Below are 26,887 nucleotides of genomic sequence, written 5' to 3' on the forward strand. Positions count from 1 at the left end.
GTCGTCTACGGCACAAAAGCCACCCAATCGTGCCCATGCCGAACACTGCAGCAAAAGTAACTCCAACCGCAATGCCTGCTGCAGCCCTCACCGATAAGCCTTTCTTTTCCGTCGTCGGCATTGGTGTTGCTACAGAGGTACTGCTTGGTTGGGGTGTTGCTTGGGCTTCGGTGATGTTGAAATAGTGGCATGTCACGCCCCAGTTTGCCGGTTCTTTGCCTGGCCCGAGTAACTCGAAGAAGTAGAGGTTGCTAAGTTTCGGATTGGGGAAGTCTTCTATGGAGACTTCCCAGTTCATTGACTTTGCAGAGGTGCTCACTGAAGCCGGGCACTCAATGTCAGCCATGGCACCGTGACTTGTAGGCTTTCCCTCGCTTCGCCCATTGAGTCTTGGCTTCGGAAGGTCATGCGACTAACCTGCGACGTCGATGTAGTCTAAAGTGCTCCCGCCTCCCACCGACTCTTGCCATAATATCAACCTAGCAGAGTCGTAGTCCATGTCCCAGTGGAGATCTATATTGTCTCCTATTGTGTAAGCGTTGTTGTCTCTATAGTCATAGGCGAGACCTGGACCGGGTGGCCGACGAAATCGGTTTTCGGCGGCGACAAATGCGGTAAAGAGCAAATAGAGAAAATAACACAGGCGTGGAAGAGCCATGTTGGTCAGTTGAGAGGTTCTTGGCGGAAATTACTGCTGTGATGCGTGAAGCGATTGCCGATTCACTACGACAACGAGGCTCAATTTTGAACTAACTTCAGGTTGAACGACGGAAGGATGAGACATCCGGGAATTAGCATCACTTATCAAAACCATTCACCAACGCGGAATCACGAAGGATGTTTGACCCTGCTACGCAAAATAAGCGCTAACTATGTGCGACTAGGCGGCTGCAATGAGATCTCACAGCCCCAACTACTACCCTGTACGAAGGATCTGCCCCCAAGCAACCCCATTGGCAGACCTGTCGCGCGCTGCAGTCCAGATGTGAGGCAGCAGCGTGCTTTCTCCCGAATTAGATGGTTTTCAGCCGCTCAGTCGATCTTGTTTGATAGGACGGCAAGCGAGGAGGTAAAAGAAAAGTTATTTGAATAATCAAAGATCCATGTTCCTTTCGGAAGCTCGATTCGATTCCCATGTGTCCCACTCTAGATAGCAGTTGCTTTGCCATGAGAAAATGCAACGGTAAGCTCGGGATCTCCACATAAACAGGTTAAGATTCTGACCAAGCTTGATTAGACCATCGTTCCCGTAACCCATTGCTCTTTGGAAGTTGGAGTCTTTGGGGGTTCAGATCGAGTGCCTGCAGTGCCTTGCTCGACGCCAGTCACGGCCTTTGAGTGGCGATGGTGAGTTAGGCTGCTCAATTCGCTGAATCTCGCTTCGACTGCGCCTCTCTTGGCCATGACCAAGCCTCAGCCAGATCGTTCGGAAACTTGAGGAGATTTACTCGAATTGTTCTTGCCTGGTCGACGGGCTATCTTGTGGCACCCGGCTCGCTGGCTTTCTAGCTCAATGTTTTCTTGCTGACAACACGCCAGAAAAGCAATTCCAAAAACTTTTATTCTTTCACGTGCGTAGTAGTCGACATAACCTTCCGAAGTACCTATCCAATTCAACACGTCGGGCAGTCTGAGTCTACCCTGGTATTACACAGGGTTACCAAATTTATCGGTCTTCTTTGCCTTGGAGGTGAAGCACTCGTCATCTGGCCCACAGCCCTGCCAGTTGAAAGATTCTCCAGGCGAGAAGCATGCACTGTCGCAGTTCTGCTTCTTGCAGAGCCCATGCGCCTCATCACCACCAACCCAACCATCATCTTTAGCACCGTTGACTGTTCCTTCTATCGCATGCCACTATTTGTCATCAGCACCTAAGCAACCTAACACAATGTCTTTTGAGGGAGAGAACACGTACGTAAGGGCCGCTGTACGGCGCGCCGTGAAGCTCATCAGAAAACCAATTGCCTCCAGCTAGAAGATTTTATTAGAGACGATCAAGTTTAACAGCTGAAAGGTAAAGTGTCTTACCATAAACAAATCGTCCGTCGTACGCGTTGACAACTGCTTTTGTTGCTTCGTCATTGATCTGGACACCGACAAGACCCTGGTCGCTAATACAGGCGCAAAGGCGGTGCTTGTCAGCGCTGACACGCGCCACCCTGGGATCAATTAGCTCTCAATTTCAGTCGCGTGTGAAATGCCAGCTTACATAATCGAACCCAGCAGGCAAAGATCTTTCAACAATATGATGGTCTCGGGGTACTAAAATTATATGTCAAGTCGATTAGGCGTAATGATAAATAGTGTCTAAGATAGAAGCTGTGAATGAGGATGTGCAGCAAAGTACGGGCGCTGATTGTGGCGAGATGAAGACAGATTCCAAAGCTCAAGTATGTTTATATGACTTTGAAAAGATACTCTCTCAAGTCCTGCATACCCCTTCAATGGCAGATGGCTGATAAGATGTCGGCTTCCCCGACCTCTGGAGGCGTGAAAGCTCGCTTTCGTTAAAAGCTCAGTATGTCGATACGTTTCTAGAATGAAGATCATGAAGAATTTGCTTTTCCCCAAAGGCTCAGGTTAGTAATCCAAACTCTGATTGATTGAATAAATTGGCATGGCTTTTAAGTTTCCAGGTACCGTAACCCCAAATTCCTGATAGGGAGAAATGTCATTCCAATGTTCGTAAAATAAAAGGGGCCTGTCCCGAGTCATATTCTTTCCACAAAGTCTGGAGAACAATCTATTCGGACCAAAGATCGCTGCCACTCTGCAACGGCCTTGTCCGGGAAATTGAGTCTTCTCTTTGAGCATGACTAGCGCCGCAGCATGGCCTTGCCGTGACGCATTCATGGTCTAAAAACAACCATACCAGTGGGCTGAAAATGCCTTTCTACCTGATCCGGACTGCTACCTCATACCTACTTCGTACTTGCTTGGTCTTGGCTCTCTGCCTTCAAAGTTCCAAGGGATTGAATGCGTCTACACGATACACATGGTCTTTTCCTTCTACCCAGTATCCGGCCAAGTGAAAACAATGACCCCAACGTGTCTTATCTGTCTTACCATCACATCGTGGACACTCCGGGTCTGATCCGTGTGATCAATGGCCTGTCGCGGGATCGGCGGAACGCATTGGCTCCCTACTTGCGATTCGCAGGATGAAGCCTACTTATCATGACCCAGGCGACTAGAAACCAGAGAGTGATGAAAATGACTTTTATTCCTGGCTCTTCAACTGTTGTGGGCCAGAAAATTCACGTCCCAAATGAAAATCCTGTAAAAAGTGCCATCAAACTACAACGCGATGACTTGTAGTAACGTTCTCCTCCCCAAAAAACAAAGCTGTATGAATTATAGCTTGATTGGCAGGTGTGCGGATGGCATGCCACTTTTGCCCACTCATTGGACTACCCTTTCATATCAACGTCTTTGGTAAACACTCCATTCCACTAGCACGCCTAAGCTCTCAACCCTGGAGCCATTTGCACGATAAAGGCTTGAGGAGATTTGTGTATTTTGACGACGACTGTGGACTCACCGACTCCTTCGACAAATTTGGTTCAGACTGCACACTCCGGAGGGGCAGGGATGGAAACCACGATGAATTCATCAGATACATAGGAGCTGTAATGCATTGGAATCATGGTTCGAGTGGGTTCAGCTGAACTGCCGAGTTAATTTCTGACAATATTTGTCGTGCCTTTTCAACGATATCAGCAATTCCCCCCTCTAGACTCAACAATATTTAATTGCGTTTCTTGATTTAACTTGCCAAAAACGTCAAAACCACCACAGGTAATTGTCGAATGTGTTTCATGGATCAGCAATATTACATCACAGTTATTTTGAGCGACCACCTCTGGAACAGGCAACAGTTCAGTTAAGAATTCGAGGAGATAATTCAGAGGCTTCACAAGCAGACTTCATCGTTCGATTCCACTCGTGGAATAGACCAGCTTGTCTGCGTAGAGTGCTTTTGATTAGGTGGTGCGCAGTAAGGCACCTATACGGACAACCTCACGTCTGTAGGGCAGAAATTGTTTCCTGTAGATGAGAACCTGGTATGGCTCTTTATCAGAAAGGAGACTTTCACCTGTTTGAGATGAAGCAAGGGGCAGAAGTTTGGTGATTCAATACAGGTAGCAAACTCTTTGAAGTTGTACAACCACTGATATACCCCGAGCATTGTTCTGGACAGCAATCATTCACCGTTTGTTCTCTTTCGGCAGTAAAGTTTCTTCATACTTGCAGAGCTAAGCTTAAAGCAAGCACCCAGTGTGTGTCGAAGACAGTATCCCAGGCGGTGAAGTGATTATTCCCAATAATCACTGTTACACGTGACACCGCCCATATACCGGCCCTCTTGAGCCTGCTTTCCCATATGCTCCTTCTCACTATTGTTGGTTCATAAAGTATGCCGCTGCCTGCGGTCAAATAGATCGTTTACTTACAGTTTATGCGAACGTTATCCCAATATTAAAAAAAATTTAAAAAACGTTACCACAGGAGGAGGATTTGTCTTCCTTTCAAATTCTCTCGCCCTTTCCTCCCACTTCTTTCTGCCAAATACTCATCTTCCCTTTCACATCAACCTTTCTGCTCTCCTTCGTCAAAGAAAACTCAGTCCTTTCCCCAAAACCCTCCGATTCTCAATCACCCTTACAACACCCACATCGAGATTACCGACGAAGTCAAGGAAGATTCGTCATGATGACGGTCTCGCGCATCGTCTTCCAGGCAATACTCGCCTTGGATATCTTTGCCCTCGCTAGTTTTGCCCTGGCCGAGGACCTTTCCATCACCAAGGCTGAGACCTTCCCGGCCATCGCCTTCGAGGCCGGTCTTACCGCCCGCGATGACACGATCGCCCCTCACGACTGCGGCGATATTCTGAAGCGCGGCATCACTCCTCAGATCGACTGCTCTTACTCCGAAGAGAACTGTGGTTTCCAGGACGACATTGAGTACATCATCCGCATCAAGCCTATTGGCAAGGTCAGCACCCACTGGTGCGGCATGATGCGGGCGCAGGTTGCAAAGGAGACCAATTCCTACATCGAGGAGATTGTGATGAAGAAGTGCGACCGCACTTACGAGGCCAACGAGAATGGTAACGGCATGTGGCTTGTCCTCAACATTCAGCATATCCGCTTTCTCGGCGATCGTCGCCCTCACGTTGAGCGAGCCATCAAGAACACCATGTGTCCTGGTGGTCCGAAGCTAGACTATTGGGTCAATGAGGGGTAGAATCTCTTACCCTTTGATGCTCCCAGGCAACCCTTTTCAACTCTGTTACTAATTTGCCTTTATCACTAGTTGCTACCGTTCCAGCATCTGTAGCAAGCGCTACTGGAGCGTGGATAAGCGCCGCAGCGTCCCTGAGGCCTTTGAGCAGATCTCTCATCCTAAGGGACCCGATGTCCTCGAGATACGCCCCGAGATCGAGCAGCCTGTCAACACCCTCGCCGCTACCGATGTTGTCGCTACCCCTTAGCCGACTATGCTTTCCACAATGAAGCAGATTTCTATGACTATCATCAACCCCATTTCCGATGGACTCAATTCGGACTTGTTCTTCAACGACACTCGCACCGGTCTCGGCATGAAAGCTTCCCGATATCAAGCTATCCAAGCTATTATTCATAGCCTTGACCTCAACATGGAATACGGAGGATGCTTTCAGGTAGCAAGGATTACTAAGGGAGCATCTTCGTCTTGAAATACTCAAAGCTATGGGATTTGAGAAGCATTGCTGTCACTTCTTGGCTGCTGCCTCAGTCTACGGTCTGTTGTGGAGTACTAGCGGGTACACAAGTCTTCGAAAGACGATGCGAGGACTCCAGCGATGATATTGCAGTGCAGCTAGATAGGAATACAATCGGCTCTCATTGCGGTATCATCATTTAGTGTACTGAGTTGATCTTCAACTAGAACTAGCCTGTCTGTGCTATCCTTTTACTGGGTACCTATATCTAAGGGCGCTAGTTTGTGCAGAAGGAAACAAGGAATGAATGGGTAGGTGGTCGTCGAGTAAGTAGTCGAGGGCGCTCTGTCGCAGCCCGTCAGCCGCAAACATTCCTTGGTGTGCCAGACAATGATTCACCAAATAAAGCTAACCCCTTCCCACAATTAACAGGACGTAGACTGCATGCCCCAATGATAACCTGGTTATGAAGAGAGTTCTGTGACTTGTCCCGCTGCCGCTGCGCAGAGGTCGTTCCTGCGGCCGATGGTGAATGCCATTCCGTGGCCTACCAAGTCGGTGTTCGTCTTGAGACGGATGAACTAGCTGGCTTTATGGCATCTGAGCCAGAGGCATCGAGGCTTGTGGGAAATCGGCGGTTTAGGGAGTTGTGTGCGGTCAGCAGGGAAGGTTTCAGTTTATAAATTAGTTGAAAAGATCGATCGAGCCGCAGGGGGTACCCAAAGTTTCAATGACAACTATTTCCACATCGTGAGTGGACATAATGTCACCAGTGAAGCGTGATGGAGGGGTATGGCTCACATTGGGGCTGTGTCAGGAAACAAGCTTTTCAATTAAGGGTGAGATTTACGTCCTGTTCAAATAATGATATGTAGAAAATCTGCTGGAAATCTGCTTCTTTCATGATTTATAGAAGAAAGAGAGAAGACAAATGTTAGGAGGGTGTACAGAGTGAAGGGGGACAGCTCGTTGACATTCCGAGTCTGTGCTATCGTATTCTACGGCGCCGACTGCACTTTTCCGGATACCTCTTTCAACAAGTAAAGAGCGAGACACAATCAGATGTCGTTATCGGATGACGGATAACACATGACAGGCTAAAGATTGCAAACAGTCAGCGATGTCAACGATGAAAGGGGAGATCTTTTGACCAATCAGATCAACCACAATGACAACTCGGCAGTATATGAACAGCAGCAGACGGTATGACGTCTTAATAAACCTTGTGCGATTTCGAGTTGCCGCAGACTCAAGGGTTAGAATCCGTGCTCACCCGGATATATGTTTTTGGGTAGTTGTAATGCGGGGCTCAACCTGGACGGAAATCGTGGAAACAGGAGAAGATCTCGTGATCGCTCAAACCTCCGCACATGGCAAGTCCTCGCGAACTCTCAACTACGTCGGGGTGAAGTCTCCCACCGGCCCGTCAAACGTTTCCGAACTCAATATCAGAAAGGTTCTTCTATATTCGGCAGGTCCATGCTGCAGTGCCCAACTCTTATCTACCGAGGAGGCTCTAGGCGGGTGGCATCTAACCCTACCAGATCCAGGGAACCTTCAATATCACAAGTATGAGGCTTGGACTCTTAGGACTACATCAGAAAAGTAGACATCATATAAACGGCTTGGCAAAAAGAATATACAGTGAATAGAAGATCAATTCCCCAGGAACGCTCACAACCCCCCACCCACTCTAAAAAGAAGAAAAAAAGGTTGCCCCCCATCCATCTTCTCTTCGCCCGTATGTTGACGCAAAGGTGACCCAGCCTTTTGAAGAAGAACCCTTAATCGTTGCCAGCGGATTCCAGCCCGGTCGGGAGAAGAGAAGTTCTTGTCCCTGACAAGAAGCCAACCAAAAAAAAAAAAAAAAAGAGGAGCCAAGTCACAAGACTTTACATCCTCACGGCCTTCTTCGACTTGCTTCCCCCCGTAGAAAACGGCGCCAAGGGCGGCACGCTCTCCTTGGCCTTCTGCCGCGTCGTCAAATCACCGCCCCTCTTCTCCCCTTTACTCTTCGTCGAGAACGGGGCCAGCGGCAGGACCTCCTCTTCGCCTCCCTTCTTCTTGCGCGCCTCGATCAGCGCCTCGCGCTTCCTCGCGTCGGTGCCGAACGGGTTCAGGGGCGGAGGCGGATCATTCTTGCCGGGCTTGTCGGCGCGTCGGGCGACGGCGGCCATGGCTTCCTCGTGGGCGAGGCCGGAGTGGAAGCGGATCGGGGAGCGCTTGATTTGCGGAACGACGGGTTTTCCGGCGTCTTCGCGCTTGATGAAGCTTACGACGCCGCCGATTGCGTCTGAGGCGCGGGTCTGGAGGCTTGCGATGGGGCTGAAAGTATTTGTTAGTTGAGGAGTTGTGCGGAAGAGTTATGAAGACTCTTTACCCAGACTCAACGGGCACGGCACCAACACCCGCAACCGCGGCAGCGACGACGGCAACAGCAGAGAACTTCATCTTGTCTAATTCCAACGCTTCGTATCTTCGTGTTCGTAATGTAAAGCTTGTAACTCGTTCCCGTCGTAGTAGAAATGTGTATTCGAGCCGGCGATGACGTTGAGTCGTATAGGGTAGTTGTATGTGTGTATAATCTGAAAGAAAATGATCGACGCTTGGTTTATTCGATAGTTGGATATTGAAAGGTAAAAGTTGTAGTTGTCAAGTCAAAGTGATCGTCCGAATTCAGACGCAGCAACCAAAAGAAAAAGGGTGCGGAAGAAAGACCGGACGTCCACGACTCTTTTATCTATCTCTTCTCAACCACGCGTCCGGTCCCAGACCACCGCCTCCTTTCCCCATATTCTTCTGCTCTCCACAAGAGAAATCCAGATATCCCGGACAATTGCGTGAGCTGACAGGCAGCTTACATCACACCCTTGTCAGTCAACACCGGCCACTCGGCAGCCCCACGGCCTTGCCTCGCATCACAACGTGGCGCGCCCGCTCGATGCCACCCCTGGTCTGGTATCACATTCACAATCTTGCCCTACCCAACCACCTCATAGTCCACCTCGGCGCGACGATCGTATAAGAAAGAGTCCGGGGATGATGGCTGTAAGTCTTGTACGCAATAAGCAGCGCACATCTAACTTCCACAAGCGCGTTTCCACAGTTTCAGCCCGCGACAATCCACAAGAACCACGGGCCAACCTCCGGTACAGACGGCGGAGACTTGCTCTCGGGGTTTTCTCTTTTCGCCCCAAATCGTCTCTATCTACACAGTAGGGACTATCTGCTCGGTGAGTCGAATTCTCCGCCAGTCCACTCGATTTCCCCCTCCATCCCACCGGGCTGAATTTTGATTGTAGCCTTGAACTTGAGCAGACTTTTGTGGCTCCTGTTCCCCAACTCTGCCCAATACCACGCGCGCGAATACTGGCTTTCCGTTTTCAGCTGATGTCGTCTCGTCTCGTCTCATCTTCTCTACCTTTCCAGCTCCAATCAACTCACCTTCATAAGACAAGGTCAAGCTGTTTAATTGCGTTCGACATCACCCGACCATCCGGTCATCCCGACTCAAGATTCGACGGCTCTCAGCTGCAACTCGACTCGCGACGTCTTATCCAGAATCACTCGCCATGCGGTTGTCGCAAAACAGCACACAGCCACCGCCCTTCACAATCTGATTCAGGTTTACTCCCTTTTGTTCCCTCCACGACTCGCGAAGTGAGGACTTGCCATTCTTGGCAGAGTCCATTCAATATCCTTCACATTTGGCCATTGCTCTGTCCAAAAACAGCAACATGAAAAATCGGTACCATAGAACTCCCTCCATCTCTCAGACCCTCATCCGTCCGACCACTTCATCTGAAGCGATGCCGTAATCTGGTGCGCCGCAGCCTTTGCGCCATTGATGAAAGTGCTTAGCAACTTCTATTTCCTCCCATCTCTTCCTTTATCCGCCAATTTTTCCACCAGTTTTCCCACTGACCCCTCATCTTATCCGAGTTAAACGAAGACATCGGGCTGTTTCGATAAACTCTGCCCTCTGCCTCAATGACGAACGGTGTGTCACAAACCAAAATTTAAACCTCAACTCTCTTTATTTGACAATCGAGGGATCGAGATCTGTTGCTCTCAGCGTCTGCGGAAGTAAACCTCGATCCGAACTCACGTACCCGAGCGCGCGTATTCTTCACATGGAGCCAAGAAAGCAAAAAAGGCCAGAAAACCGAGAAACCTCACCAAACCGAGTCGTGTTGTGACAAGATTGACCAGAGTGTGTATTTCTTACCTCTTACTACACCTACTTCCACTTGTCGAACGAGAATGAAGGACTTCACACCTCAGACCTTGGACCTCAGACGTAGACACCCCTGCCCTGATTCCCCCCAACCCGTCCAATCCTTCCAGAATATTCGCGAATCCGACTTGACGTGCCCAGCCAAACCCAAGAACTCCCAAGAACCCCCTTCAACCAGCAATGTCCCCGGTCTCCATCCTCTACAATCATGCAACCTCACGAACGCCCCAGCTCGAGCCCAAAGTCCTCTTCAACCCTCACCTAGTGTAAAACCGGGCTCGGCACCAAGAGGTCGGCCATACCCAAGTAAAAAAAAAAAGTCCCCGCGCAAAGGCAGCCACACCATCCAACACCCCGGATCCCTGTCCCCGCCGCTCGATGCAATAGCGCACGTCAGCCGTCGATCATCAGCCTGGCTCCCCTCGGCAGATCCAGCAGCATGAACGGCGGCTCCATTTTGGGTTCCTTGGTGTCGTTGCAGGTCTTTCATCTAGACAACCACCATCCCCTCTTGCATGACGACTGCCTCACCACCTTCACACACCGAGCCCACCACGGCAGACCGAATCACATTGTCAAAATCATGAGGACATGGTAGCATTGCGGATAAGTCTATTCTTCATTCCTCGTAAGTGATCCGCCGCCAGAATGAGCCCACCAAGCGCCAAGCAATGCGACGACTACACACAGGGCCCAGAGGCGCAAAGAATACTACGTACAAGAAGGACAAGTTTGTCTGGTATATATAGAGAAGCTTCGCCCCCGGTCCCTGGCCCAACGTCGCATTCCGAGGACTCACGCATAGCGGACCTCGTTGAAGAGCGCGGCGCGCACCTGAATCAGGGCTGCGAGCTCAAACAGGAATGATTGTAGCACAATGACATTGGTGATGACATGCGACACCGTAGCTTTCCTCTCCTCCTTCTCCGTGTCCCTCTTTAGCGAGCCTGCTCCGGCAGTCTCACCGCTAGGTGTTTCCGGCACGGCATCCTGTTCTGGCTCTTCGCCGTCCCCGTCTACCTCTTGCTGTTCGTCTCCGCCCTCGTTATCATCGTCTTTTGGGGGCGGCATGTGTAATGTGGGCTTTTTCTTCCCAAGATCCAGGGGAATAGGCTCAACCTTGCCGGGGATGCCAACCTTTCGCGCGAGAATGCTCTGATCTATAGCTGCAAACGCCGCGGCCTGGCTGGCCACCGGATCTCGAGGTGTGTGCGTCGAACCAGCTTCATCCGCTGCGCTCCGGCCAGAGTTATCGTAACTACCAGGCGTGTCTTTGGGCGGGGGAACAGGCCGAGACGTTGGCGTGGAGAATCCATACCCACCCGACATAACACCTGGTGCCGGGCTACCCGTTCCGGAACTTCGGCTGTTTTTCCTACCCCGCGGGCTTCCAGTGCGGCTGGGCGTGCTCAGCTCCGACACCAAGCGCTGGGCAAATCGTTCGAGACCCGATGGCCGCGCTGGTGATCCACTGCGGGTTGCGTCGTCTAGACTTGAGCGTTCCGGGGTGTGCGTTGAACTATGCCTCTGCGGTGCTGGCTTGCGGGGTGGCAACGGCGGACCAGGCGGGCGGGGCTGGTCTGCAGTCTGGAACGCCTCTCTTCTACCTTGCAGAAGATCCTCGAAGCGGGGCACAGTCTCGCGATACTTGGTGACCTGGCTACACAATTGCTGTAGGACGACGAGTATACGAGGTAGAGATGATTGTACCCATACTGGACGACGACGGCAGGCATCCAAGGATTCAAGGGTCTGCTGCTCCTCTGACGTCGTAGAATCAGGGTCGGTCGGGGGCCTAAACGAAGTGGTCGAGGCGTCGGGTGAGGTAGGGCTGGGTGGCTGCTCTTCGTAAGTGTATTTTTGAGGGCTCCGCAGCATCCATCCTTCGGGAGCCATGTAACCACAAATGGCCAGGTCCAAGATGGCCTCGGTGAGGGAGAGATTTGTATCGACAGGGTTCACGAAAAACGTCTCGAGGAGATCCAAAACCGAGTTGAGCAGCGGGTCGTCCGGGCGAAGCGTGTGCTCGTGCACGTCGCGTGGCGCCCCGGGCAGCGTATCAGGAACAGCGGGCAAGTCATGATTGTTGGTGGATATCTTGGGTGCGACAAGCTTCAGGGAGCAGGGGTGACTCTCCAGCCGGGACATGGTGTCCTTCAGAACGTTGTCATAGATTTCGTCAAAGTTGTCCTGTCCTCCAATGGACCCAGCCAAACTCATCAAATAGTCCACCTCCTGCTCGTGGGCACCGACAGTCCGGTGCATTTTCGCTCCCAAAACCGCTTCAGTCCGGAGAAGTGTGCTGATAGCATAGCGATGATGCCTGCGGAGGATAGCCGAGATCAGCTGAAGAGTCACGCGAATGGTCTGCTGATTATGTGAGCGTAGACACGCCTGAGCAAGATCAACCAGATTGAAGAGCAAGGGAGTAGCCGTGATATCGGATTTGGTTTGGGCGAGCATAGTCGCGAGATCCATGGATTTACGCTTGCGAGCCGCACTGATGGAGGCTCGGGAACCTGACATGTCTTCGGTAACATGGTCAGGCAAGCCGAGCAGATAATGAAGGATAAGGTTGATCATGTCAGGGTGGTCTAGGGATTCGAGGATTCGGCGGAGGTACGTCAAGACAGCTACGGACGAGCCTCCGTCGATATCGGACGACTCTAGTAAAGACGGGTATCTAGAAAATTAGTCAGTAAATGTCGTTGCAAATCTGCAGGTGAACTGTCTTACAAGAGTTGCTGAAGGAAAATGACCTGGAAATGCTCCAGAAGCGTCTGCTTCACCTCGACGGATTTGCAGTGGTCTAAGACGTCCTGCCAGAAGAGAAGATGAGAGAGGAAGGTCTCGAGGTGCAGTTGAAAATCACCAGAGCATGAGCTGATGATCTCAAAGGTGGAGGCTGGGTGTTGGTAGTCGGAGAGAGCGAGGATGGGAGGCAGATCGTTGGTGGGATAGTCAATAACCAGCTTACGACTCAGCTGACTGTAGAGCGCACCCAGGCCGGTGGCCATGAGAGTGGAGAGGTCGCTCTCGACAATCCATTGCTCAAGAGACTCGTCGCTTGATGCAGACTCGATGATGTACAGTAGACCCGTCCTGGCAAAGTCCCCAACCTTGCCCTCGTGGTGAATGTAGTCCATCAGGATATAAAACAACGGAAAGTCCTGTCTCTGCGTTCGGCCAGCAAATGCATCATGCCCGTCCTGGGGCTTGTCCTTGGGGTTCCCATCGTGGTGGCTCTTGAACCAGGCGTGTAGTATGTCCCGGTTGAGGCGGATCTTGGTGGTGATGTTAAAAGCCAACTCGACGACCTTGGCCTCGGTATCGGAGCCCAATCGCACACTGTTGACGCCGGTAATGCGTACTAGGAGGTTCGTCAAGCTGGCGGAGAAGGTTGTGTTTTCGACAAATGCCTCCTCTTCGGTTTCAAGCAGGGTTGCGAAGAAGAGCACAGCTTCTTTGATGATCCACTCATTGTAGGATGTGGTGGCTATCTTGCCAATGGGAACGTAGACTTGTTTCTTCGCGGCATACTGGATGCACGGGTGAGGTAGCGGTCGTCGGGACTCGTCGTTGAGGATGTTTGTAAGTTCTTGGAGGCGAAGTTCGAGGTTCTCAGCGGCATCGACGTCGTTGGCGAGGTTGGAAGACGACCTCCAGATTTGCTGTCACGTGTTAAGACCAAGGCCCCGCCAGGCAGTGCAAGGGGAAGCTTCTCACGAGGATCCGGTTGTACTCTTTGTCGAAGCGGTGCAGACGTTTCGTAGGGTTCTTTGCTTCTTCTTTGCGATGGGCCGCGGGGGATAGCGAGGTGCCGGCTAGGAGGCGCGACCACTAGAGGTTGGTCAGGATTAAAGTCTCTTGTAGCCCATGCCCAAGGTAGAAAGGGAGGGGGGGTTTCGTCTAGGGTATCTCACAAAGTCCATGGTGTTGTCCCTGAAGGCATCTCCAGCAAAGCAGGAGAAGACGGAATTATTCGCGCATCAAGCTCGGTGAGAGGAAAGTCGACTGGTGGTTGGCGAAAGAGGAGCAGCAAGGAGTAGGCGATTGACTGCAGTGGCCAAGGTGAGACCAGGTGGTTTAGGGGAGGACTGGCGAGAAATGGAGACGGAGCTTCGGTGCATAAACTGTCAAGTGTCAGGCGTCGCGAAATGTCATTCCGAGACTTGACCGCGTCCCGTCCGCTGGCTGCCCGTTGGTGGGAAACCGGTACGTATCCTCTCATGCAGCCTGCCGTGCCTGCCCACGTTGCGTTGCACAATCCGCGGCCGACGCACGGACTCCGGGGACTTGGATAAGATAGCGCACCTCATGTGGCGGTGCAGGGCACTTCACTATCTTATCTAATCGGGTGTGTGGCTGGTTAGATAGTAGTGGCTGAAGACTTGAACACAGTCGTTGATGCTCCGTCCTCATCTTGCTAACATTTGGACAACAGCCATGTCTCAACACATATCAATGGTCTTTCCATCGATATTCCGTCTGGAATGTCAGAGTACGGATTTTCCAAGGATTACGTCATTTTGCAAGCGAAGGACTGATCAACGCACCTTCGCAATCCCTCTGCTATCCATGCCATGATCATCATACTCTGGTCAACTTTAGGTACTAAATTTTGTTCATGTTGCACATCCTGAGCTACAACTCCAACTTTTATACGTTTATAGACAACTCCACAGTCTTCAATATTAACTTTGAGTCTATTTAAGTACTTTCTGACTGCATGTCTTGGGATACAACCGCCGAACGACTGCCGGCGACAAAATTTCACTGTTCCAGTATGCCTTGGCTCCTGTCCCCACGGCAAGACCAAGGAATTACGGCCAACGGTGGCAGCATCACAGTAAGTGTATTTCTTCCACAAACTTCATGTCAAAGACGTTCGAAACGCGAGGGCTTTCAAGGTAGCAAGTCTGTGGTTACCCGACCTTACGTCGCGCAGGACATCAGATTAGATACGTGGCGGCTAATGATACAACTTGTTCTATCAAAGGACCACTGCCTGCCACATCCTCGACATCGCCTTATAATTCGTGCAGATGATCGGCCATGCGAACATTCCAAAATGAATAGACTGGTCGAAAGACTGGAGTCCTGTTCGGACTTTTTCATTGCGATGTGGTCCGGTTTTTGCATCTTAAAATGACAGTTATCAGAACATGCTCTCTATCTTTCCTTCGTCGTGTCCACCGTCTTAATATGATTGCAAGAGAGTGAAGCTACGATTGCCAAGAGTGATACTAGGAAGTCTACTCAAAGTCTATGATGTGTAACATTTTTGTTGGGGGTGGTGGGCAAGTTGGTTGGTTGTCTCACCGCCGCAAACCAGGACTGAACCCAGACCAAGATGGCGGTTAGTCGTCTTTGTTCAAAGCATGCGGCCAAGGGCTGCGCCTATGACGTTTGAATAGAAACGTTCGTGTGAACAGAGCCAGACGGCAACAAAGATTGGAAATTAATTGTGGGAAGATAAGTGAGAATTAGCTGGGGCATGAACCTGGTGTGTCGAGCGTGAACATAGAATCCGGAGCCTCTCGGCGGTTTCAAGAAGCATGGCGACGCCGATGGTCCTCGACATCCGCCTCAAACTTGCATGATACTACGATGCAAATAATCGCAGCGCAGGCTAATCTTCACCTCAATCTGCGCTCAGTCTCTAAATTCGGATTTACTTAAGACGTGAACGAGGAATTCTAACTTCACCCTACGATGGCCTCACCTCAAACAAACTGGACGATCGGAAATGCTTCATGGCAACAATGCGAATTAGAAAATAAGCAAGAATGCGAAAGACTTGTGATAATTTTCGATTCATCCGTCGTACTTCACAAAAGGCCACTTGGACTGTATTACTATTCTCAGTACCATTCTTGGTGCCTTTGAGGAGGGAGATACCAAGGGGGGAGGGGGTTGCGCACGTTAGAGGTCGTCCATCCTGCTAACCAAATGATGGCTAATCGGGGCATGGACCCCAGGATAGATACCGCCCCGTACTTATAATAAAGTGCTTATATTGACTCACGGCAAGTACGCCCCTTCTTTCTATATTATATCCTATTTTATTAGCGAAAGCAGCTTTCCCTATATAGACCAGCTATTCTAGTAGACATAGAGAATTATAGGATTCAGGATCTTGTCAACTAGAATCTAATCGCCCGTGTGGCTTGAGGCCTGTGGCGTGTGATCTGTGGCTGAGGGCCTGGGGATTCCTCTTCCATTCATTCACCAGCTGGACGACCGCAGGACCTCACTAGGACAGAGATCATTGGAAAGTAATACATCCCATTCTGAAATACTCAATCTCGCAATAAAGAATTCCTCGAATTGGCCATTTGACAAAATAGCCTAGCCACGGACAAGCTCCTTTGCAAACTCATTCACCAATCAGTTGCTATTCAAGGCTGAAAGAGCACTGTTTTGTTGGCTGACTTGACCAGAAGTAACACAGGATGCTGTGTCACAACAACTCTACCGCCTCTACAACCTGCAGTCGGATGTCGTTGAGAAGATGAATCATAAGACACTACATGAATCATATAAGACGACTCTGCAGGAATTTGAGTCAGCAGCGGCTATCAATTTGTCAAAGGCCTATTTGCGCCTCGCTGTCAGCACCCTGGGCCTGGGACTGGGACATCCCCTGAAAATTGCTTTTTGGGGCCTTTTTTGAGGGACTAATAGTGGTTCATGTGGTGCAGTTCGATCTTCACATTCAGTTTTTCGACAATGCACTTACTTGTTTTCGTCCCCGTATCTGCCGCCTGCTGACGTGAGGAATGGGCCTCTCATAGCAAGAATCAACTAATTACAATGATTATGGTCACAGCTCAAACGGATACACTCCAGGGAACCATCACATATCTAATGGCGGCGGTAGAACAGACGGTTGGTTATCGTACCCTGCCGCAGTTGAAGACCGGGAACCGCGCGGCGGCTACATGTAATCGTCTTTGTCCACAGCCCAAGACAAAGTATGATGTGTTGTCTGTTTAGCACATGCAGCCACGGTCCCTGTGTGGGATATGAAGGCTTGACCAACCCGAATTGCTCGCTAGGTCAAAGAGTGAACAAGGAAAAGTAAATATGACGAGAGTATCTGGATTTATGACGATTGAGGGCAAGGGTGTTAGTGAATGAAGCTAGATCACTCATGAAAGGAGGCTCATCATGTTGCTCTTGGTGTTCTATGGTTTCGAATGGAAGAGGTATTGACATTAATCTTTTCCGAATAATCTGACTTTAATTTCAAACCATTCTTAGTGTCACAGAAATCTCTATTTAAGGACCGGGGGTATTATGCCACCTAAAATGTTCGATCTTCCTTCACCGTTTACTTGAGCTCAGAGCATTCAATCAATCATCAAACATCTCTTCTCGCTTTAAAATCTCATTTCCGGCAAGCCTCCCGTCGCAATTTAGCCTAGGTCTCCGAGTTGAGGCCCCTATTCGATCTAGTCGCAAATCATACCTCTCAGAAGAAACAAACTATCCTCCACGATGTCATCGACGTCTTCAGCGGTCATCACCGAAAAAATCAAAAAGCTCGTCGGCTCATCTTTTGTCATAAATGACGAAAAAGAGCATCTAGATGTTTTTGCGCCCTGCATGAGAAAAGCCTCGCTTCATTATGATGAGTCACGAATGGCGAACGACATGGTCCAGAGCCCTGCTGCACAGCCGAGGTCGAAACTGCAGCGTTTCCGTGCTATTTCTGTCGCCGGCAGCAGCTTGAGTAGTCTACTCGGTCTTCAGTGGTGGTTTTCTACCAATTCAGAACATGCCCATACTGTCGAACAAGTGTGGTTCAAGTTTGAGAAACTGGATGGAGAAATATCTAAGGAAGAGAAGGCGCAAATTGAACGACTTTACACCAAGGCAGAAGTCACTAACGGCCAACCTCGTAGGATCAACCACGGCCACATCTGGGAGTCGCCAATATATCCAGTAGAAGCTCAAATTAGTGTAGCCATTGGTCATTTACTATTAGCCCTTCCGAGCGTCAAACAAGTCGGTTTCGACAAGAAACTCTTCTTCGAGATTATGGAGGGGCCCAATTTTCAACCACTACCGTTGATGAAAGCTCCATCTCTCACTCTGGTAGAGGAATCCGAGTCTCCGGTATCATTGTCATGGCAGACTATTCTCACGCTATGCCAGCCAACAGTGAATCACTTGATGGTCCACGGAAAGATCAACTTCGATATCAATCACAAAAGAGGCCAGATACAAAATCTGAACGAAGTCACAGATATCACTTTCGACGAGGTGATCATGGAAGGGAAAGGCACTAGGATTCCTCGGGCACCCAAGCTTAAGGCCTTAAGATATCTTAGCCCGCAGGCACAAGGGGGCGGTGCTGCCTTCATTCAATTCAAGACGATCTCCGAATCTCTGGCTCTCGAGACGACGTCTCTCAGGATGTTGTGTTTGAGCTTCCCAGATATGCCAGAGTCTCTGGTGCAATACGAGTTTTCGAGCATGTTGGAAAAACTGAAAAGTTTGGAATTTTTATGGATTGATTTGAGATCAGGCGCAAAGAAGAAGCGTACCGATGGTCAAAACAAATTCCTGAAGTACGTGAAATCGGAAGAATTCATCATGAAACTGCCGAAATCTTTGAAACATTTGTCCTTAACAGGCGACTTCTCGAGGAGCATCGGCTCTATCATCGATCTCGCGGTCGAAAGCCTCGAAAAACTGAGTGGGTTTGGCATCTCGGTTCCGAATCCCGATGGCATCTCCACTTACAATGGGTTCAAACAAAGACACTCTGGGCGTCTTGAAATCTTCGCACATAAAGATGGTGGAGACCCGGTGCAAACGAGTGCCTGGGAGGAAATGAGAGGTTGGAAACTTGCAAACTTGGCTTAGCACCTGTCCTAACTCAATATCATTTTCCCATATTCGTTCACCTCGCTCCCTTGTGTGAGCGCAAGCATCGGTTCATCTACGCCGTCATTCTCAAAAGCCTTGCAGCAATACTATTTTACAAACAAAAATTGCCACGGAATTGTATCATCTGCTAAGTGGTAGTTCGCTCCTTTACACTTCACTTTCCAGATTTCGTCTCTCCTCTTACCTGTTCTTAAAGAGTCTCTCGTTTCTTCCTTCCGTCCTGATTCATTCTTCTTATTCAAAGCCATCGGCGTTGCTTTCTGTCGTGGAACACGGTATGCGGTTATGACAAAGTTGACGTCCGACAGAGAGTCTTTCTTCACGTGGAGACACAGTTTGGTGATTTAGGGCAAGGGTTTGGCGGCCTTGCCATCACTTCCTCCTGGAGACCTCAAGCAGTCTAGTCACCAATATTGAATCATAAAGTACCAATTAGCCACTTGCTCACAACCAATGCGGCCGTGAATGTTAACAAAATTAATCTTTCTCCTTACTTGCTGCAGCAAGTCTCCTCCCTCTCTCTCTCTCTCTCTCTCTCTCTCTCTCTCTCTCTCTCTCTCTCTCCAACATCTTTCTGTACCCTAACTCCGCGGCCCAACCCATTTCTTTCTCAGATAATATATGCCCTTCCAGCCTTCTACGACTTGAACCAAGAGACGAATTGACACGGCGTCTCCATCGCCGGGCCCGTAGAGAGTCACTTCTTCGGCTCGGGGTCCTTCGTGACCACCCATATCACCCTGGGCACATCCAAATATATTGCAGTTGTATCTTAACCGCCATATGCCGCGCTATAATCCTTAACTATTTCCTGGCAATAGGTATCAAACTGGACATTCCACTCTTGGATGCGCTGGCCCTTGGTTCCCTCTCCAATTTCACCAAGCTCGATATCCAACGCCCATTGCTTGTCATCCTGGTCTTCGAAGTTGGACCACCGCAGGCTGTTTTGCGCAAGGGCACCCTGTTATAGTGTGTTAAGAACGGAGAACCATCATAGTCTTCAAAATAAAACATACCAGTCCAGCGAGGCCAACGTTATCAAACCCTTGAATGACCTGATAGAAATCGTAGCTCAGCCCGGCGGCGTCCTGTCCCAGCATTGCAGGATCATCGTTGCTGATAGCCGTCGTGACACCGTGCGCAATCATGGCTGGTAAGGGATGGTGGAGAATATCCGTAGCAAGCTGAAGTACCTCGTTGGAAATGGGACATACTTCAACCATGATGTTGTTCTTCTTCACAGCTTGGATCAACTCGGGATGCTTGTAGAGTGAGAATCCGTGGCCGATTCTTCGTGTCCCCAGTAAGACGGCATCAAACAGATTTAGATCGGTAGAATTGCCATCGCCGAGGGTCTCTCCTGCGTGGAAGAAGAAGGGCATGGTGAGGTTTTTCTCTTTGGCCTCCTGCTGGAACCACAATAGCTCCGGCGCAAGATCGAGCAACGTGCGGCCCAGATCTTCTTGGGAAACTAGATCGTATCCGCTGAACAGCTCTGAAAAGTTGCCCTTCATCTCCAACGCGCTTTTCATGCCTACACAATAGAATTTAGCTTCAGCACTCTTCGTGTTTGATAAAGGCTTGACTCACTTGCCAGGATCTGATCCGTTGGCCTAGATCGCTGGTCTGCCCAGATGACCCGGGCACCGTAAAAGGGAGCTAGTGTAGCGTCCTTTTGTAAGGTGTCGTTATGCTGACCCTTGAAGTAGGCGAGCTCTTCTTCCATGAGACCCCACCATTTCCAACCGTTATCGTCATCCGATGCTGACGCCCCGGACTGTACGAGCTTGCCGGTCGAGCCCCCAGAACGGATCTCAACCCAGCTGATCCTGTCTCTCGCGAGTTCCTCAAAGAGATTCCTCCAGAACCTTCGTACTACGGGCTCGTAAGTCAGCATAGTCCCTGCAGTGCCAAACAAGGGCTGGAAGCGTCGCCAAATTTCGTCGACTCCCAATTCGTGTTGTATCGCTACGTCGGGAGCAAGCACTAACTTGCTCATGATGAATTCGCGGAACGCAGGCTCCCCCCCGGGGAACTGCTCGATGGCAGTTGCGACAGTCACAACCTGGCCTGTGTAGTTTGCGGAGGCGATGTTGGCCCACTGGCTGACTGTAGCAGAGTTTGGCGGCAGGAATGTAGGCTGAGATGCGAGGCGGCTTTCCGCGGTGCCAATGGTTTTTGTGGTCTTGAACAGCATCCCTTTCTCGGAGATGACGGAAGAAAGCAACGTGCTGTAAGGAAGCATGGCCGAGAGGTGCGCATGAAGTAAAGCGCCTTTCGGCATACGCTGGACAACTTTCCACAATGTCGTGTTTGCGATTTTTGGGCGGGCCAAGGCGAACATCTCTCCAGCGAAGCTTCCGTTGTTCAGGTTCCAAACTGTTTTCATCTCCTTCTGCCGAATATTTTGGACGATTCTGTCTGCGTGGGCGCAATCTGCGGACAAACTTTCTCTAAATTTGGCATCTGTTCCGCATCAATCAGTCACAGGTGTGTTGGCAGACACCGGCCTTGAGACATACCTTGTCGCTCTGTCTTCTCCAGTGCAATCATGAGATCCCTTGCTCGATTGTGTTGGTCAATTATGAAGCCTGTCTTCTGGAATTGAGCTCTTTCCTGGAGCTCATCTCTCTCCAGGAGGGGATGAGATGCCGCCAGGGCAGAAAGGAGAAAAGCCGCGAAGAACCTTGAGAGATTCATGATGGACTGAAGATTCTGAGGTAGTCTTAGTGCTGCCTACCCGAGGTGCGGTTGACAATGATGCGAAAATATCATTAGCGGTCCTTTGCAGACTATTTTATAGATCTCCATTTTACTCCGAGACTTGAGGCTTGAGACAGCTCATGATCTCCCGGACTGAACACGGAATGACCTAGAGGCAACGGAAGCACCGTGTCACGGGCTGGCCCCGCCGTTTCTCAATAATCATGCCATTCTCTGTAGCTCGCCTGCTTAGTGCAACTTCAATCTCCAGAGTCCGATCTGTCACGCAGAGGGCCGTTCGTTTTTTGCAGTGCTTTTTGCCGCAATTTCCTTCCGTAGGCCCATCGCATTCTGCTGTACAGAGTCTCATCCGCTCGATGCATACCGGTATTTCAGCCGTGGCACTAATCCAAAGTGCGACTGAGACACTGCCGAAATTTGACAAGTCTCAGTCACTGGATCGTTATTCGACCAACAATATTCCGAGACTACGTCGTTTTGCGGGGAACTCAAGACGCTTTCGTTGGGGGCTTGCAATTATCGAGCTGAGACTCGCGACTCTCCCACGCGTTATCGCGGCAAGACACGCAGCTTGGTATTGATAGTAGACGTTTTAAGAATCAGAACCCACTAACTTCTGGTTATTTAAGCATCCTCCAGACCACGCGCTGTCTTGGACTTACTAGAATTAGGTCATTGAGACTTCCAACTTGGTAGTTTCCTCGCTCTTATTCTTTTGGAGTTTTCAGTGTGCAGCTTAGCGGTGATTTCGCCCCGGTTGGTGGCGGAGTCGCCCCGAGCCATCTTCCAAGTGTATAAACGATGCCCCAAGGCAGTGCGGGAAGGCTAGGGGTTGAAACTAGCGTGTGTCCTAACCCAAAGATTCAACACGTGGATATCTTGTTTGAACCAGCCGGTGTTGTTTAGGCACTAGAACCGCCGAGTTCCGGATTCGGAGCGTCTACGATGGTACATGTAATCACTGTAAGCCTCTATTTCTGAGCTAGCATTTGAGACACACCGAACACGGTACAAGGGACTCATGTGGAACATTTGATTCACAATGCTTAATACTGTATTCGGACGACGTCTGGAAATGAGATGGCAATCCAACTGTCTTATCTCTGCATATCATGCAAAAACTGATTATGAACTTCAATGTTGTACCGAAGACAAACCAAGAATCACATGGGAAGATCTGAACCAGCAAGGAAGTCTCTCGAATACATCAGAAACCGAATTATGTATTCAGACCTTTGGCGTCAATATGTTATAAGTGAAATACGGCGGGCCCCGAGGGGGGGGGCAAGCTACCGTCACGGCTTGACAGGTTATGGAAATAATGATGAGTCTTGAGACCCCGTATGTGGACTCTGTGAATTCATCAAGTGCTTATCGGCTTGAAAACGATGCTTCCGGACGCTTTCACCATGGGTAGCTTGTACTGTGGTATTTAGCAATCTCCGGGATGTGGCAACGGCTGTCATGACTTCAGGAGCGTTACATATTCGTGAACTAATCTCATCTTACAATGCATCAGACTCCGCGCACCATCAGGACCACTCAAGCATATGGTGTTGACTTGAGCGAGTTCTTTCGTTTGACTGAAGACCCTTGAAGCGTTCGGCTTCAACTCTTTCCTCGCCTCTTTCAGATTGATCTGCTGGCACACACTACAGAATTCTAAAATTTCAGGCGATGATCCCGAAAGTTTGTACTAGTAATTAGGGCACAAGATGGGAGAGGTCTTTCACCGGAGCCTTTTGCCCTCCCATGGCCCCGTTTCCATCTTCGGCAACATAATACTGACTCCTTTCACTATTAACTTTTGCCATCCCCTTCGCAGACTGGAAGGTTGCTCCAGGTTCTAGCGTTCATTTTTGGACTTGATTTCTTCTTCGTCCCGCTTAAAACACTTAAACCTATGCGAGGTATAGCTCACACACATTGCGCTATCAGATATTGAATTCTTTTAAAGACAGTAGCAAGTAGCTTCTTCTAGACTGATGATTAACGTCATCTTTGGCCAAAGGTTCCAGATTGGGTTACATTAATACGAAAGAAAACAGACGCAAGGGACTCAATTGGCGCCAAGCATGCAAAGACAGCTTGGTATGATGTCATGAACTGAACAGCGCGTGAAAAATGAGCCCAATTAAAGGAGACCCGAATCCTCTCTAATAACGCTCGCGATAAATCATTCAAAGTTCACATTCCTCACGTGTTTGTAACAGTTCAGTCCATCATGAAACTCCTCAGCATTCTATCCATGATATCAGCGGCAACTTCGCTTGGCCTGGAACCCAATTACACCTCACCTGCAGGGGTCGAGATCTTCAATCCCTCAGTACTATTTCCACCTACTGGACCATGGAGTCTGATGTCAAAGGCAGGAAAAACTCTTTACGTCGCCGGTACATGATCACATGCCCCGCGTCACCCGTCATAACCACTGACAAATGCGTGGGAGCAGGCATGCGCGGCATTTACCCATCTAACAACACCCTTGCTCCGGTGGGTATTGACCGGATCCGCCAAGCTTACGCCAACATGATCCAACTTGCCGAGCTTGCTGGCACTGATAGGTTTTCGGCAATACGCCTTGTTGTCTACACGACCGATATGTATCGGTATAGGCCTCTGTGCAATCAGGCACAAACGGAGCTTTGGGGGGATGAGCCCAACAAACAACCACCTCGGTCGATCATTGAAGTCCAGCGGCTGAACGACGATGATATTGTAGAGGTGGAGGGAACTTTTCTGGTTCCATGATGCTTCTAAGTGAATACGTTCACTTCACATCCATCTTTCTGTATCTACGAAGCACATCGAGGGGAACTGCTGAAGATGACACTGAGGTGTATGTTCGAGACAATCGGTAAAGTTGAGCATTGGGCAGTTGGTAATATGCTCTCACGGCAAGCTGGCGGGGAAAGATGTAAGTCGAGCTAGGCTTCAACACGCATACAAGCGCTTATCAAGCAGAAACTGTGGTCTCGGCCCTTCTTTCTCTTCCAAGATGAACAGAATCGATAGCACGCGTTTGGAGATCCATTCATTTATTTTTATCTGGGCGCTGTCGTTCTCTCTTGCTGCCTTTATCATCCTTCTCTTATTCCACGTCGAGACTGTTGAATGAGAAGGCTCGCTGGAGCTCTCCTCGAATTGCCTCACAAGTCCTACGTAGCCATCCCCACGCTCCTCATTTCCAGTAAGGAAGGGTTTCTTTGCGACCTTGTCCGAACCACATCGAGTCCCATTGAGTATGGCCCACATGTTCTTCAACCAGCTCGTCGTTTTGGTACTTTTTGAGTTTCATCCCGCCGGCAAAACGGAGATACCACGCCCCGCCCATCTGTTGGCGCAAAGTAGTTTCTTCTCTGAAGTACTCAATGACGAAGACAGTGCCTTCGTTCTGGTATTCGAAATGAAGTGTGTCGGCCACAGGGCGGTCAACCTCGTCATCATGCTCAATGCCTTCAGCGCTGAAGCTGACTTTGGACCCATCATCAGCCACGACAGTGTCCTCGTGCTGGATCATGAAGGTCTTTACCAGAACAGAGTCGTGCTTCTCGGAGAAAACGACTGCGGAGGAGATGACGGTATAAGGCCCGAGTGTTCCCCTGCCCCAGTACCAATGGTTGATCGTCTGAGCGAGCGGTGCGTTGCCCCAGTTCTTGTCGTGGTATCCATCGCCGTCCACTGTGACTGGCGACTCGCCAGCAATGGTGTAAGTAGCGGTGACTTTTCCTGGGGGCACGGCCACGAGCCAATCAAAATATTCATCGTTCTTAGACCACACGTGGCCCTTGCCAGGGCGCCAGGGCGAGGTCGTGTTGGTCATGTGGATGTCGATATCAATGCTCTCCACCGTCACACTAATGTGATATTCCTTGAGCCCCGTGCCACGAAAGAAGTTGACAACGCCATCTCTGGTGACGGTGACATCGCACTCATCTCTGCTGGAGTAGAACTCATCTGGGTTGTAGGCTTGTAAGACATTGCAGACTCGGCCATCGGGTGTCTCAAGTTGGATCTGAATCTTGGGTTCGAGTCCGACTTGCGGGCTGGTGAAGAGCTTGGTATGAAATACTACCATGAGCTTTCCGCCGTTGGCCAGGTGTGAGTCAAAGTACCACCATTCGAATACACCGGATTGGGAAGGGTCGGTTCTCAAGGAGTCTTCCCACGTTTCAACCTTTGTCGTTGAAAGGGAGTGCTTAGGATGTAGTTCCTGGACGGAGAATGAAGAGAGCGTCATGATTCTTTTGTCCTGTGGGATTAAACTCAGGTGGATGATGCGAGAAGCAGACAGTATAGGTCGCTTTGCAATAGATAGTCACTCCATCACTGTCTCGGGTCATACTGGCATTATATAGGCGCCATTCACTCTTGGCTACGGGCATACGGACGCATAGTAGTCCGGCACATCTTTCGTCTCTCCAATTATTAAAGTTTCATTTGAACTATGTCACTAGTTGTAGCAGCTCAATGTTACGGTCCTAAGACTTGGCTTGCCAATTAATAATCGACCTCACTTGAACTCGCGGATATTACGGCCCGTTAACCCCGTCTTCGGGAAGTGGGACTACTCGCGTGTTTAAGGATTGTCCAGGTCTTGCCTAATTAAACTGCGAAGGAGATATCCACAACTAGGAAACACGGACGTTGCAACCTTAATCTGAGGGGAGTTGAGATAATGCTCGATCTCAGATGGCAGAGGTATGGAGAAGAACGCACTTGGTATCTCGCTACCTCTCCCTTCGCCCCAACAAGACAGCGTCGGCGGAATGGCTAAGCAACCAATTGGTCGACATGGCAGTCATGTAGATATTACATACTTATAGATATGATCGTTGCTTCGCAGTCGCGGTGCTGCGCTGTAAAATAAGAACCTCACGTTCAATCTTTTGGGGAACCAGTAGATTCCTGATTGATGCTCCTTGCTCAATGTTTGGGTACTGTAGACATCAACTGGCCTGATATACGTTACAAGACCTATCCAAGAACAGCTTGATCCATTCTAATGGAATGACTTCTGACTATTTCATCTGGTATTGACACATTTGAGTAACCAAAATCTCATCATTGGCAACGCAGGTGGCTCTATTACTCGGACTCCTGCAGGTCCCAGGTGTAGATCAAATAGGGCTTATCGTTCCCAAGTAGTTCTCACAGATTCACAGAGTGATTGATTCTCGTATAAATATAGAGGAAAGGCGGTCTTTCTAGGAAGATGATGTAATGGTAGTGATATGCCCAAAGAATCTGCAATGCTGTTGGACTTTTCTCCTTGGCAAAGAAGATATCGACCAGAATAGACCTAGATATTAAAT

At 49.7% G+C, this 26,887-nt stretch overlaps 5 protein-coding genes across 5 annotated transcripts; 1 reads left to right on the forward strand and 4 right to left on the reverse strand.

Moving 5' to 3' along the window:
- Positions 1-4,713: 4,713 nt before the first annotated feature.
- On the forward strand, positions 4,714-5,497 carry N0V96_009882 (uncharacterized protein; the record flags this gene model as incomplete). Its single annotated transcript, XM_065758775.1, has 2 exons — positions 4,714-5,246; positions 5,344-5,497. The coding sequence occupies 2 exons, from the start codon at positions 4,714-4,716 to the stop codon at positions 5,495-5,497; spliced, it is 687 nt and encodes a 228-aa protein (XP_065612542.1).
- A 2,102-nt stretch (positions 5,498-7,599) lies between these two features.
- On the reverse strand, positions 7,600-8,158 carry N0V96_009883 (uncharacterized protein; the record flags this gene model as incomplete). The annotated part of the gene is made up of 2 exons (XM_053198023.2): positions 7,600-8,032; positions 8,088-8,158. 2 exons carry the CDS (start codon positions 8,156-8,158, stop codon positions 7,600-7,602), a joined length of 504 nt encoding a protein of 167 aa, XP_053044514.2.
- A 2,581-nt stretch (positions 8,159-10,739) lies between these two features.
- N0V96_009884 (uncharacterized protein) lies at positions 10,740-13,876 on the reverse strand (the record flags this gene model as incomplete). Its single annotated transcript, XM_053198022.1, has 4 exons — positions 10,740-12,627; positions 12,681-13,615; positions 13,671-13,784; positions 13,868-13,876. The coding sequence occupies 4 exons, from the start codon at positions 13,874-13,876 to the stop codon at positions 10,740-10,742; spliced, it is 2,946 nt and encodes a 981-aa protein (XP_053044513.1).
- A 5,741-nt stretch (positions 13,877-19,617) lies between these two features.
- Positions 19,618-21,548, reverse strand: N0V96_009885 (uncharacterized protein; the record flags this gene model as incomplete). Its single annotated transcript, XM_053198021.2, has 4 exons — positions 19,618-19,809; positions 19,865-20,382; positions 20,439-21,314; positions 21,371-21,548. 4 exons carry the CDS (start codon positions 21,546-21,548, stop codon positions 19,618-19,620), a joined length of 1,764 nt encoding a protein of 587 aa, XP_053044512.2.
- Positions 21,549-24,753: 3,205 nt separating this feature from the next.
- Positions 24,754-25,812, reverse strand: N0V96_009886 (uncharacterized protein; the record flags this gene model as incomplete). Its single annotated transcript, XM_053198020.2, has 1 exon — positions 24,754-25,812. The coding sequence occupies one exon, from the start codon at positions 25,810-25,812 to the stop codon at positions 24,754-24,756; it is 1,059 nt and encodes a 352-aa protein (XP_053044511.2).
- Positions 25,813-26,887: the final 1,075 nt, after the last annotated feature.

Source organism: Colletotrichum fioriniae (genome assembly GCF_027942845.1).
Source record: "Colletotrichum fioriniae strain IMI 355084 chromosome Unknown scaffold_13, whole genome shotgun sequence".
Lineage (NCBI taxonomy): Eukaryota > Fungi > Ascomycota > Sordariomycetes > Glomerellales > Glomerellaceae > Colletotrichum > Colletotrichum fioriniae.